The sequence below is a fragment of the Cydia strobilella genome, chromosome 11, assembly GCF_947568885.1.
Source record: "Cydia strobilella chromosome 11, ilCydStro3.1, whole genome shotgun sequence".
In the NCBI taxonomy this organism is placed as follows: Eukaryota; Metazoa; Arthropoda; class Insecta; order Lepidoptera; family Tortricidae; genus Cydia; species Cydia strobilella.
This window is the reverse complement of record NC_086051.1, coordinates 1,389,652-1,403,511: the sequence shown is the minus strand read 5'-3', so window position 1 is coordinate 1,403,511 and position 13,860 is coordinate 1,389,652. Positions and strand designations below refer to the sequence as shown.

The window sequence follows — 13,860 nt, the reverse complement described above, 5'->3', positions numbered from 1 at the left end:
GAACATGAAGACTTTATAATGCATCATATAGGAGAAACTCCAGGGCAGCACGGAGTTGGTTTTTTGATTAAAAAGCACCTGAAGAATAGTATAAGTATAAGGGAAGGGAAGGGAAGGGAAGATAGTTGGAGTTTCAGAAAGAATAGCAGTCCTAAATATAAACCTTCCAGACTACTCCAAGGAATGGACAATCGTTCAAGTGTACTCACCTACTCAGAAGTCAAAAAAAGAGGAGATAAATAATTTCTACGAAAAGCTGAATAACATTGTTCACAAACACGCAAATAACTACATCATGGTCATCGGAGATTTTAATGCCAAAGTAGGTTCAAGAAAAGAAGGCGAAGAACATGTCTTAGGAAAATACACAGAAGGCAAAAGGAATAGAAATGGGCAAAAGCTTATCAACTTTGCTTTCGAACATGGCTTAATTATCTTAAACAGCAAATACAAAAAAAGGGAATCGAGAAAATGGACCTGGATTTCTCCAGGAGGACGCGTCAAGAATGAAATCGACTTCATCCTAACCAACCAACCCCAACAATTTGGAGACACGGGCGTTGTGAGCAACATAAACTTCAATACAAATCATAGGATGGTACGAGCTAAGCTGAAAGCAAACCCCCAAAAGAAACCAAGACCAATTCCCAACCCTAAACTTCTCAAGATAAGTGGCAACATTTACGAACAGGTAAATAAAATTAGTAAGGATATCTTGAGCAACTTCAATACTGAAACAGAAAACCTAAGTGTTCAAGAAAAATACAACCTTTGGGAGAGGAAAATTAAACAAACAACACAAAATCTTACAAGATATTAGTTCTTGTTAGAAACGTTAGAAAAGGAAATAACTGACTACACAAGAAAATTAATTGAAAAAAGAGCAAATCTCATAAAGGAAACTAACAAGGGTAGACAAACAAGGAACCACATAGCGGCAATAAGTAAACTAATAAAAACAAATTTACGAAAGGATAGGAAAAAATACAGAGAACGTGTCATAGAAGAGCACGTGAACAAAACTGGAGGTATTAAAAAAGCATGGAAGGAGCTAGACAACAAAAAAAGCTGGATCACTAAAGTAAACAATAACCGCATGGATAGCTGCGAAACAAGGAGACAAAACATACTAGAAGTAGCTACAACGTTTTACAGGGCCCTTTATGAAACGACAGAACAACAAAATAAAATCAATTTGGACCAAGGAGAGGAAGATGAAATACCAACCATATTAGAAGCAGAAGTCGAACGTGCTATCACCTCTCAAAAAAAGGAGAAATCTCCCGGACCTGATGGTATAACCAATGAACTCATCATGGCTACAAAAGATGTAACGATTCCAGTACTAACAGCTCTCTTCAACGAAATTATAACCAAAGAAATAATACCTGCTCAATGGACTACTTCAAACATTATATTGTTGTTCAAAAAAGGCGACCCTTATAACATAAACAACTATAGACCTATTAGTCTGATGTCAAATGTCTATAAAATATTTGCAAAGACAATACTATACAGACTAACAAACATACTGGACGAAAATCAACCAGAGGAACAGGCCGGGTTCAGACGCGACTTTTCGGTGCTAGACCACATTTTCACTGTACGGCAACTAACAGAAAAATGCAAGGAATACCAAATTCCACTATACATAGCATATGTTGACTACAGCAAAGCCTTTGACTCGCTCATACATAATAAAATTTGGGAAGCCCTGAAAGAGCAAGGTGTAATATCGAACTACATTAGAGTAATTAGGAACATTTACGAAGCGAGCACTGCTAGAATACAGTTAGAAAGCAAGGGAGAAGAGATCAAAATAAATAAAGGAGTACGACAAGGGGATCCTCTTTCGCCAAAAATATTTTCTGCGGTGCTTGAGGGAATCTTTCGGAATCTTAACTGGCATGGGAATCCCAATTACGGAATTAAAATCAATGGTATCACACTTACACACTTACGCTTCGCAGACGATCTAGTGTTGATAGCAAAAACAGCCAAAGATCTGCAAAGTATGCTTGAGGAACTAGCCAGCGAGAGTGAGGTAATGGGGCTGCGAATGAACGCGGAAAAAACCAAAACAATGACCAACTCCAAAAAGACACCTATAGTAGTAAACCAGGAAACCATCGAGTATGTGGATGAATACATATACTTAGGACAAACAATATCCATGGATAACGAGATGGAGAAAGAGATTACTAGAAGAACAACTAACGCATGGAAACGGTACTGGTCAATGAGAGAAGTTATGAAGAACAAAGAAATTAATGTAGCTACAAAGAGGAAGTTGTTTGATACATGCATTTTACCAGTTTTAACCTACGGCAGCCAAACTTGGACTCTAACAAAGAGCAACTTAAAAAAACTACAAGTATGTCAAAGGTCCATGGAAAGAAGCATGATTGGTGTTAAATTGAAAGATAGATTCAGAAACAAGGTTATTAGATCTAAAACACGTGTGGAAGACGTAACCATCAAAGTTAAAACACTCAAATGGAGGTGGTCAGGTCATACGATCAGGGGCAAAGAGAAATGGAGTAAGAGAATTATATGGTGGTTCCTAAAAGATAGAAAAAGGAAACAAGGACCACCAAAAATGAGGTGGGAGGACGAAATCGTAAAATTCGCAGGGAGACTGGACCTGGACCAGACTGGCGAGAGATAGAGAAAATTGGAAAGGGATGGAAGAGGCCTTTGCCAAACGGCACACAGACCAAACCGATGTTGTCTGAAACGATAAATTATATGTAAAACTATGTTTAGATAAGATATGTACAATATAAACTTTAAAATGTAAAATTTGTAAAAACAAAATATGTCTGAATAAAAGGCTTATATTATTATTATTATGTGTTTTTTTTTTCAAACTGTACACGCACACACGCAAGAATGGCTTTAGAAAAGTTTTTTACCTATATTTGACTCTTTTAACTTTCCCGAACTTGAGACCGTAAAGACGACATAAGTTCAAGAAAAAAGTTTGCGTTATCAGGCGAAACAAACTAACTATGTACCTAACTAAGTGTTGCGAAAATCTTGACTAGAAATATGTATATATCGAGTAGTTCTGCCAAAGCTTAAAACGGGTTAAGAAAAATTTAAATTGGTCGGTTTAAATTTTTCTTAACCCGTTTTAAGCTTGTCGAGGTCTTGTGTGAGTCGGACTCTCGCACGAAGGGTTCCGTACCTTTACGCAAAAACGGCAAAAAAAACACTTTTGTTGTATGGGAGCCCCACTTAAATGTTTATTTTATTCTTTTTAGTATTTGTTGTTATAGTGGCAACAGAAATACATCATCTGTGAAAATTTCAATTGTCTAGCTATCACAGTTCATTAGATACAGCCTGGTGACAGACGTGACAGACAGACGGACAGCGGAGTCTTAGTAATAGGGTCCCGTTTTCACACTTTGGGTACGGAACCCTAAAAACTATATCTGTTATTATATATTTTATGCTAATAATAAGAATAGCGGCCTGATTCTAATTAAAAATTAAAAATAATCTATAGGTAGATCTAGATATGGATCCATATCGTATCTATCTAGATCTAATTATTGATCTATTATGTTAAAACTAGAATCAGGCCGTAGGTCTGTCACGGCATTAGAGAAGACCAGGGCAAGACCCTCAACCGTTTAACAGGTTAAGGGTTAAGTTAAGGCGGTTCCCTGAGCCAGAAGGCGAAAAATCTCCTTATATGATCATGTTTTTCTAAGAGGCGTTGATATTTGTAGACGTGGAAAAAATATATGTAGTTCTTGACTATATTATCTTTAACAACATAGCTTCCGATACACGAATTATGACACTTCGCTCGATACAATTAATTCCCAAAGTAACCTCTAACTCGGACTTTTAATCCTACTTTACTCGGTTATTTATTATGTGACAGTATAAACAAAAAAAGAAGAAAAAACAATCTTAACTTAAATAGTAATTTCATAGCTTTCGATTTTCGATATTGTAACGTTTTTAAAATAAATAAAAATCAACATAATTTGATCAAAATTGACGTTCTTTCTTGCGAAATGTGACAGTGACAGCAGCAAACCGATGGAACGGCCTTAAGAGGAAAGGGGACGGCCGTTTCTCCATACAAACGCTCCCATTTTCCTCTCTGGGTATTGACATTATGGGAAATATTTTTGCATAATATGATGTATATCAACCATACATAGCTATGCCCCTATGTTTGTTTTTTTTTTAGATTTTTTGATTATTGTAAAAATTAGGAGCGAAAAACAGAGAGGAAAATGGGGACTACGTTTGTATGGTGAGGCAGTCAATCAGATTTTTTGATATTTCCTGATTCCTATTTAAATCCTGATCCTGAATCCTATTTTTGACCATTTTACAAGCTACCGCCGTAGCCATTACAAACAAATACGCGATTTTATGACCACCGTACTATCTTTATCTTAAAAGTAATTGAAACTCCTATGAAGTGAAGCCGCTCTGAAGCACAGACAGCGAGAAATAAAAAAATACAGAAACGAAAGAGAAGGAAATACTAAAAACAATGTGTTAGACAAGGACAGAGTCAGTCTCGGTTTGGTACTAGAGCAGACTGGGAACAGTTTGAGTCGTTACGACTTTTTAAGTGGCCATTATAGGGATGTAAGACGAAACTTAATATCGTCGCTATATTTACTCAACCTCGTATCTGCAACACTCATTTGATGACAAAAACACCCTTATTCCGAATGAAAGAAAAGCGACATTTCCATCAAATGATTGTTGCAGATATGAGGTTGAGTAAGTATAGCGACGATATCTTTGTCTTTACGTGGCGTGAGAGCGCTCAGGGGCCGATTCGACTAGTTTTGGTGAAATGGCGATGTCATTGTTAAAATAAATAAACTGTAGGTGACATAAAGTCGGACCAAAACAAGTCTGCAACGATTTTGATAGCACACGCAGCGCAAGTGTTATTTTAAACGCCAAACTTCTATGAAATTATGACGTATAAATAACACTTGCACTGCGTAGGTATGCTATCAAAATCGTTGTAGACTTTTCTTGGTCTAACTCTAGCTGTATCTAGGTGTTCACGTATTTATGAACCCTTCGATAACTCAGCTGGTCCTAGGTTCCCTAGCGTATTAAAAACTGAACAGGCATTGCAATCAACCAATATGGGATAGCCACTAACCTTGAGTACACGCCGACGATTTTCGGGAATCCTGGTCCTTCTTCAGCACTTCCAGGGCCTTGAGAGGTCGTCACACACGCCTTGTAAACTGATTGTTCGCACCACCGAAATACCGAAATTTGGAAATATTAACACACAGAAGAACATGCGTTGCAGGCCGCGCCCGAGCCGAAGTGATTGACAGTCAGATGTGTTGAATCTACCTCCGAATTTGCTCTGAAACGGCATACCCTCATATTAAAAAGATTACAAGGCCCGAACACTAGGTCTAGGTAGGTAGGTTTAGTAAGTTAGAGGTTCTATTTTTCTATGAAGTTGGTAAATAAAAGTTTACCTACTTGCAAAAACTAAATTTATCAAACAGTGTTAACTTGTTAAGAAGCGATCGCTAACTTCTGTGAAACTTGCCCACTTGAGTCAGTTTAATATCATTAATGTGACGGTATATATAAACTTAGTTTATTATTCATCTATACTTACTTCATTGCCTCAATAATCCAAAAAGGAGAGAACGCCACTCTGCCCTATTCTGCGCCACTTCTGGATACTGAATACTGGCGAGTTGTCGAGAAAAGACCTGTTTTAGGGCTTCGTCACAGCTGTATCTGATCTGGGACTCTGGTCCTGGTCCTGATGGTTGGTGTGGGTTTGGAGATGAATATACCAAATATTTTTGTTTTCAGGTCCATCGAGGTCTGGCTCAAAACGGGGCGACGCCACAGCGACATCCTAGAAGACCAGAAGCAACGTGAGGGCTGCCTCCGACGGCCCGGCGCCACAGTCGTGCTGTGGCTTAAGTGTGAACAGGTACTGTAACTGTCTCCATTGATGGCTGAAGACAGCGACGCCACAGTGACATCTTAGAGAACAGAAGCCACGTGAAGGCTGCCTCCGACGGCCCGGCGCCACAGTCGTGCTGTGGCTCAAATGTGAACAGGTACTGTAACTATCTCCATTGATGGCTGAAGACAGCGACGCCACAGCGACATCTTAGAGAACAGAAGCCACGTGAAGGCTGCCTGCGACGGCCCGGCGCCACATTCGTGCTGTGGCTCAAGTGTGGACAGGTACTGTAACTGTAGCTGTCTCCATCGATGGATGAAGACAGCGAGAACAAAAGCAACGTTTTTACCCTTTGGGTACGGAACCCTAAAAAAACAACAGTAGCCGTGCCGTTCGTAAGAACTATTATATAATCTGTGGCCGTACCATGAGGTGACACTTGACATTTACGTTAGCGACTGGAACGAACCCTTGGAACGAGAGTCCGACTCGCACTTGGCCTGTTTTTTTTAAACGTTCGTAACACAAGACTGATACGACTGGTATACCTTGTCGCTCGCAAACGTATCTGCATGATAAAAATTGGTTTAGTACAGAAACCACCCGCACATGTCCAAAATCAAGGGCAAGAGTCCTAAAAACGGATGAACATGAACAAGCCTTGAAAGGTCAACAAAGTTATTGTCATTAAATCATTTTACGGTTTAGACTCACTTGTTTTAGTCACTCGCGCGACATGTTTCGGAGAGCCTGCGGCGCGCGGCCGTCGTGAACGCTGCTCGCACTATTAGTGCTTGAGAAAGGAGACCTAGGCTCTCGGAAACATGTCGCGCGAGTGACTAAAACAAGTGAGTCTAAACCGTAAAATGATTTAATGTTAGTATGTCTCACAACAGTTTAAATGCGAAAGTTATTGACGCTTACCCTCAGACAAAGCTTTGTTGGATTGAAACGCATTTGATATACGGCGACAGTATTTTCGCAATTAGCCTGCTGTTTTACCTTATTTATGTTCGATGTTCACATAACATTGTATTGCTAGTACCTTTACTTGTGCAAGTTGTACAGGATGCTTGGGCAAAGAATTTTACCCTCGTATTCTTGTCCTCAGGCCACACGAAACAAAAATAAATATTATTTCACAACGTCAATTCCTCAAACAAAAATCTTTTCACCACACTCGTAAAGGCTCACTATATCGTCGACGATCCCAAACTCACAAGCGGTGTTGAACCTTTAAGTCTAAGGAGAGTCTTCGCCTCCTTATGCGTGTTCTACCGCTTGTACAATGGGCTGTGCTCTGAAGAATTGTTTGACATGATGCCAACGGCCCCTTTCTATCACCGCACCGCTCGCCATCGGCAGGGTATTCATCCTCACACCGTTTTTAAAGGGTCGGCAACGCGCGTGTAAAATCTCTGGTGTTGCAGGCGTCCATAGGCTACGTTAACTGCTTACCATCAGGCGGGCCGTATGCTTGATTGCCACCGACGTGGTATAAAAAAATATATATATCCTTCAAAAACTGACCAGAAAAGTTGCATTTTATTCACAAGTGTTGGTTCCTCATGTTGGGTGGTAGTATTGACTTTTAAATGTTTTTAACATGGATGTAAGTAAAGGGAGTTAGATATGGCACCCGGCGCTCGATCGTGAGCCATCAAATATAAATTCGGGAACCTATATTGAGTAAGTCGTACGGCTGACGCCAATGTGTCAAGATTGTCACAATCATCTACTAAATATTGCCTGCATTTTAGTTTTGTCAACTATGAACGTCACGCGTCTATTGTTAATAAAATGTCATTGGTTTTTAATGATAATTCAATAGAGTTTACTCGCCCCGCCCGTGGTTCAATTTGGAATCTTTCGCTTGCTCGGTTATCAATATTAGTAAGAGGGGTTAAACAACAACCGATATTTCTGTATATCAACGATCAAGTTTCACAAATAGAACCTTAAAAGTTAAATTCCTTAGTCCCAATCACCCTGTACTGCAAGTAGACACACACCACCTCTGCGCGGCAGATGGGCGCGCACCTGCCAATCTCGGCGCGCGCAGGTGATTGTGTTTACGTTTTTTACCGAGGACAGTGTGGATCGGGCTTAATTAGGACAACGGGTTGTGGGGGTTAATCTGGTTGTAAACTGTTTAGGTTGACTGGGCCGGGGCTAAAATGTTGCCTTTCACTCCTTTTCAATTCGAATACGGGGAAAGTAAAATGCATGTGGTTTTTTTAAAACATGAATAAGTAACATGAATAATAATATGTATGAATAATTTTGTTTGATATATTGGTTTACATTTGTCCCTGTTGTGATTATTGTGACTTGTAACTTCGGCGTTATAAATAAAGATTTGTATATGTATTTGTAAATATTTTTATGGTATTTCTTGAGGGTACTTTTAGTAATCACTTTAGGCAAAAGTATCGTTATTTATGGAATGGGGAGTTAAATATCAAAATGGAAATTGTATAACAAATCCATTTAAACCCAAATTTCAATTGCTTATCCTAAAAAAAATAAAAATATCGTACTTGAAACGTAAAATCTCTAGTGCAGAAACGTATCATTTTCTGCACAACTTTTAGAACAACAATGACCCCTTTCAAAGATTACAATATAAACATAACATTGAGCACCTGAAATGTATATTAATAGAAATGTAATTGTAAAAAGCTAACGATAATTCTAATAGCTTTAATTTACATAAGCACTAAAAGTAATTGCTTGGACTTAACAATTAAAGCCCTAGAATACCATTTACATTACCAACAAGAATCTTAATGGCACTGGGCGACGGAAAGGCTAATGAGAACTGAACATTGATGTGCAATATGATAAAACGGTGAATATATTAAATTAGTGGGTCGGTGAGCTGTAGACCTTGCGATAAGCTTCATAAGATTATAAAAAAACAAGCCAAGTGCGAGTCGGACTCTCACACGAAGGGTTCCGTACCATTAACTATAAAAACGGTCACCCATCCAAGTACTGACCCCGCCCGACGTCTTGCTTAACTTCGGTAAAAAATCACGTTTGTTGTATGGGAGCCCCACTTAAATCTCTATTTTATTCTGTTTTTAGTATTTGTTGTTATAGCGGCAACCGAAATACATCATCTGTGAAAATTTCAGCTGTCTAGCTATCACAGATCACGAGATACAGCCTGGTGACAGACGGACAGACGGACAGCGGAGTCTTAGTAATAGGGAACCCTAAAAAACTAACTTGATTCATTAACACGGCGAACTCACAATGGTTTTAAGTGCCATAGATCCTACTGGCACTTAAATCCTTTACGCCATTTTCCACCATTTTTAAATATTATCCAAAAAACCATACGACAAAAATTCGATTTCACGGGATTCGCTTGAAAAATGCAGCCAGAACATTCGGATATACGGATACGGACACATTTTTGCCGAAGCTAAAACGGAGACCTTCGCTAACACTCGGTCAAGAAGTAGAAAGCATACAAAATATTTACCTAACATTTGCAATAACAACTTTGCATTTGAGAGTCCGTACTAAGAACTGCTATCGCGATATGCAACTCCTTAATAATACTATTAATAGATAAAAGCCACCTGTTAAAAGTTAACATTTAATGGGCCCCGTGCAAAATCGATATGCGATGACATCGTTATTCCTATCCAAAACGCTATAAGTCTCATAGATACTATGCTTATGCTCATCCTATTTTACAGTAAGGCATTATGCATTGGGGTATTCGCCACATTGGTGCCCATTACAGCGGAAACGTACAAATAAACATACAATTATAATGAAGAGGGTAACATCTGCTTAGAAAAGGAACAAGTGTGTAAGGTGTTTCTTGAGGATAAAAAGGGTTCCGTATAAAGAAAATATTTTGGACTTCAGTTAGCAGCGGTTAAACATTTTAACTCAGCTTTTTATTCTAATTATATCTACCTACTTACATTATAAATATGTCTATTCTGATGTTTAATATTTAAATACATTACCCGTCTTAAACGTATTTTTTTGACAGATAGAATATTATTTGGATTTACGGGTAAGTTTGAACCGCACCTAAGCGCTTTTAGCTAACTAGTGAGTTAGCATTTATCTTTTCTAGCTTAGATGTCACTAGAAAAAGGCTGAAAAACAAATTCAAAACGTTCACATTTCAAATTACATGTGGTCGACAGAGGTCACCCGTTGACCACGAACGCTGCAAAGGGTTTGAGACGTAGGATGTATTTTAAATTCATTATTAGTTCTTACAGTTTGTTTTAAATTAAAATATTTTGGAGTTGAAACTCTAGGTCCATGGGGTCCCAGCGCGCATAAGTTGTTTGCAGAAATCGCGAAGCGTCTGGTTGACGTAACTGGTGACCGAAGAGCTGGCGGCTTTCTCGCACAACGTATCAGCATTGCGATACAGCGGGGAAATGCCGCCAGCATCCTTGGTACAATGCCTCAAGGGCCTATTTTAGATTTAAGCTAGTTATTAATTTCGTTTACGTAGTACCACTGTATATATCTTGTATGTAAATAAATTTGTAATCATAAATATTTTGTCTTGCTTAGTTTTAGACCTAGTTTAAGTAACATAACAACTTTATTACGTGTATGTAGACTTTAAGATCTTACTACTGTTTATGTAATTTTCTCCGACATTTCATTTTTTCTGGACATCTCCTCCCTCTAGCGTTATATTTTAACTGAATGTTCCTTTCCTTTTGTGCACACATGTTTAGAGTTATAGTCCAGATCTGAACTGTAAGTCATTGATGTAATTTATATAAATGTCTGTAACTTGTTTTGTGAGCCAAATAATAAAAAATATATACATAAGTAGTACCTATACGCGATATAATCCGTTGACATAGTTTTATTTCAAAAGATAAGCAATTTATAAATAATGATCCTTGCGGCCCGGCCACGACATCGCGTGGCAGCGGCGAGCGGCGGCCATAGCTTGGAGCGTGACACAGCGATCGGACCTTTCGGTCCCACCTATGGCCGCCGCTCGCCGCTGCCGCCGCCGCGCGATGTCGTGGCCGGGCCGTTACACTTGATACTGGAGTGAATGCCCACGGGACCCTATAATGGGCACCTACTCGCGTGATAGGCCGTATAATCGACCGGGCAGCACCGAACATCTGTCCGCGTGTTTGCGTTCACTTTTTACACATTTGTATGTTTCTTATGGAACCTTCGTGTTTTTGTTGGAAGAAAGCCGTTCGGCGGGCTGTACAAATATCATTTTAATTAATTTTGACAGCTCATATACGTCAGAATGGTGTCACTTAAATGGGGTTACACCTGCTTTACTTTTACTTAGGTACTGGGTACTTTGTTTTACATTTTGAAAGGGTTTTTAGGGTTCCGTACTCAAGGGGTTAAAACGGGACCCTATTACTAAGACTCCGCTGTCCGTCCGTCCGTCACCAGGCTGTATCTCATGAACCGTGATAGCTAGACAGTTGAAATTTTCACAGATGATGTATTTCTGTTGCTGCTATAACAACAAACACTAAAAACAGCATAAAAAACGGTATTAATTGAATCATTGCCTTTACATTTTATCAAGGCGTTAGAAGTTAGAATTGTCTCTCAACTAAGGATATAACGAAGTTGGTACAGGGAATCAATAAAAAGTAGATTGGATATAAAAGAAGCTACCCAAAATACTAACTACGCAGACGAAGTCGCAGGCAAAAGCTAGCCAATGAATAAGTAAAGTAAACATCAATTAACTAGAACACCTGACTTAATTACGTCGTGAATATCGTATTTGTAATTATTTCTAGCAATTAGTTTAAACCCTAGGCTTCCATTGATAACATCATAATTTCCTTTCCTGTCTAGCTGAAAATAGATCCTATTTATATTTAAATCCCGAGAAAGGACATAGTTTAGAAAAAATAACACATTTCCTAAAATGGTGAAAATACGACAATAGGACATGGAAGTACTAATTTTGAGCAGAAGAAGTGGCAGGCACAGGCAGATGCATGTGCATTTTATAAACTTAAAACAACACTATTTATTATTAGACAAAACGGCGTAGCTCCGTTAATCTTAGTTCTTTTTTTTAATGCCATTTAGTAGTTTTTGGTAGTTTTGATGACCGTCTCCAATTCTTCCTCAATTGCTCAAAGGTTAACTGGAAGAGATCCCTCTGAAAGGTATAAGTTCGCCTTTGTACAAATTGTGTTTTTTTCCTGTTTCATGTTTCTTTTTCTACAATAGTGTTTTACTACTACTATTTACTACTTAGGAGTGGCGGTGCACGATGCAACGCACTTTTGCAGGCTATATAACGTATCTAATTTTACCATTAGCCTTTAGCTTTACTAATTTAGATTGGAAGAGCTTAAGTGTGATTGGATTAATTTAAAAGTTGGTGTTGGCACAGCCCTAACGTGTTTCGCAGCCGCTACAGCAGGTGCACTGTGCACGCGCGCGCCACACGCAGGGTTGTCACTCGCTTGGTTTATGGCTGTAAGGAAAATTGACAAATGATATATTCATAATGTATGTACTCAGAGTAGTATGCTTAAGGGGCCCACTGACTATCAGTCCGCCGGACGATGTCGGCCTGTCAGTTGTTCGGAACTGTCCAATTTTTGTTCTAACTGACAGGCCGATATCGTCCGGCGGACTGATAGGCCCCTTTACGAATTTACGATTTTTTAAATAAAAGAAAATAATAAGTACTATTTATTTAAATTAATTTCTCCTGCTTAAACTAATTCTGCCTCGCACAGCTAAATTTACCGTGGAATGGAATGAACTGTCGCTTGCGGTATTTCCAAACCGATACGACCTTCAAATCTTAAAAAAAAAAGCGTACTCCCATCTTAAAAGCCGGCATCGCAATTGCAACCCATCTGGTGTTGCAGGTGTCCATGGGCGACGGCTATTGCTTACCGTCAGGCGATTTGTCTGCTCATCTGCCTCAACCTATTTCATAAAAAGAAAATTGAGAAAAAAAAAACTAAATACTTTTAATGAAGCAACCCTGCTTTGACAGCACTAGGTGTAAGAATGGCCCATCTGTCTGTTTATTAAAGGGTTATAACTGTTATAACTTCCTTCTGCTTTCTACAGGTACCTATATATACCTTTTATACAAGCCAGACAAAACCAAGGTTATGTCAACGACACAGCAACTTTCACACGCGTATGGTTTTTTTATCGTGTTTTAACTTTTGTCTAAAAAGGGGAGGTTAATTCTCTCGAGTCTCTCGACGGTTTTTAGGGTTCCGTACCCAAAGGGTAAAAACGGGACCCTATTACTAAGACTCCGCTGTCTGTCTGTCCGTCTGTCACCAGGCTGTATCTCATGAACCGTGATAGCTAGACAGTTGAAATTTGCACAGATGATGTATTTCTGTTGCCGCTATAACAACAAATACTAAAAACAGAAAATAAATATTTAAGTGGGGCTCTCATACAGCAAACGTGATTTTTTTGCCGGTTTTTGCGTAATGGTACGGAACCCTTCGTGCGCGAGTCCGACTCGCACTTAACCGGTTTTTTTTGCTTCTCCCGCCACAACAAAACTCTCATCATGCATGCCGAGTTATCATAATAAGTTTTATATCAAAAAACTGTTTTTGTTCCAAAATTGGGTCATCTCGTTTAATTACACATATTAAATGGATTTATAACTACTAAAAAAGGCACCTGTCTACGCAATAAATGTTCGTCTTTTACCTAATTTACTTAATGACTCGCTAAAGACACTAAGTGCGGACTAATTAATGAGTAATTCATTTAAAGTCGGGAGCAAGATGGCGGCGATTCGCTATTTAAACATGGCGTTATACTAAGGAGGTTTAAGGTATAATTTTTTGTACTTTTCGAAATAAAATATCAACTTCTTAACCAACAAAAACAAAAATGTTAAATCCCATATGCCGTAAACGGTAAACTCT

At 38.8% G+C, this 13,860-nt stretch overlaps 1 protein-coding gene across 1 annotated transcript in view; it reads left to right on the top strand.

Annotated features, from left to right (window-relative positions):
- Positions 1–13,860, top strand: part of LOC134745373 (tRNA dimethylallyltransferase) — a 331,000-nt gene that overhangs the window by 273,548 nt on the left and 43,592 nt on the right. Inside the window, exon 4 of the mRNA XM_063679408.1 lies at positions 5,842–5,965. Within this exon, the coding sequence (XP_063535478.1) occupies positions 5,842–5,965 (124 nt within the window). The remainder of the gene's footprint in view (positions 1–5,841; positions 5,966–13,860) is intronic.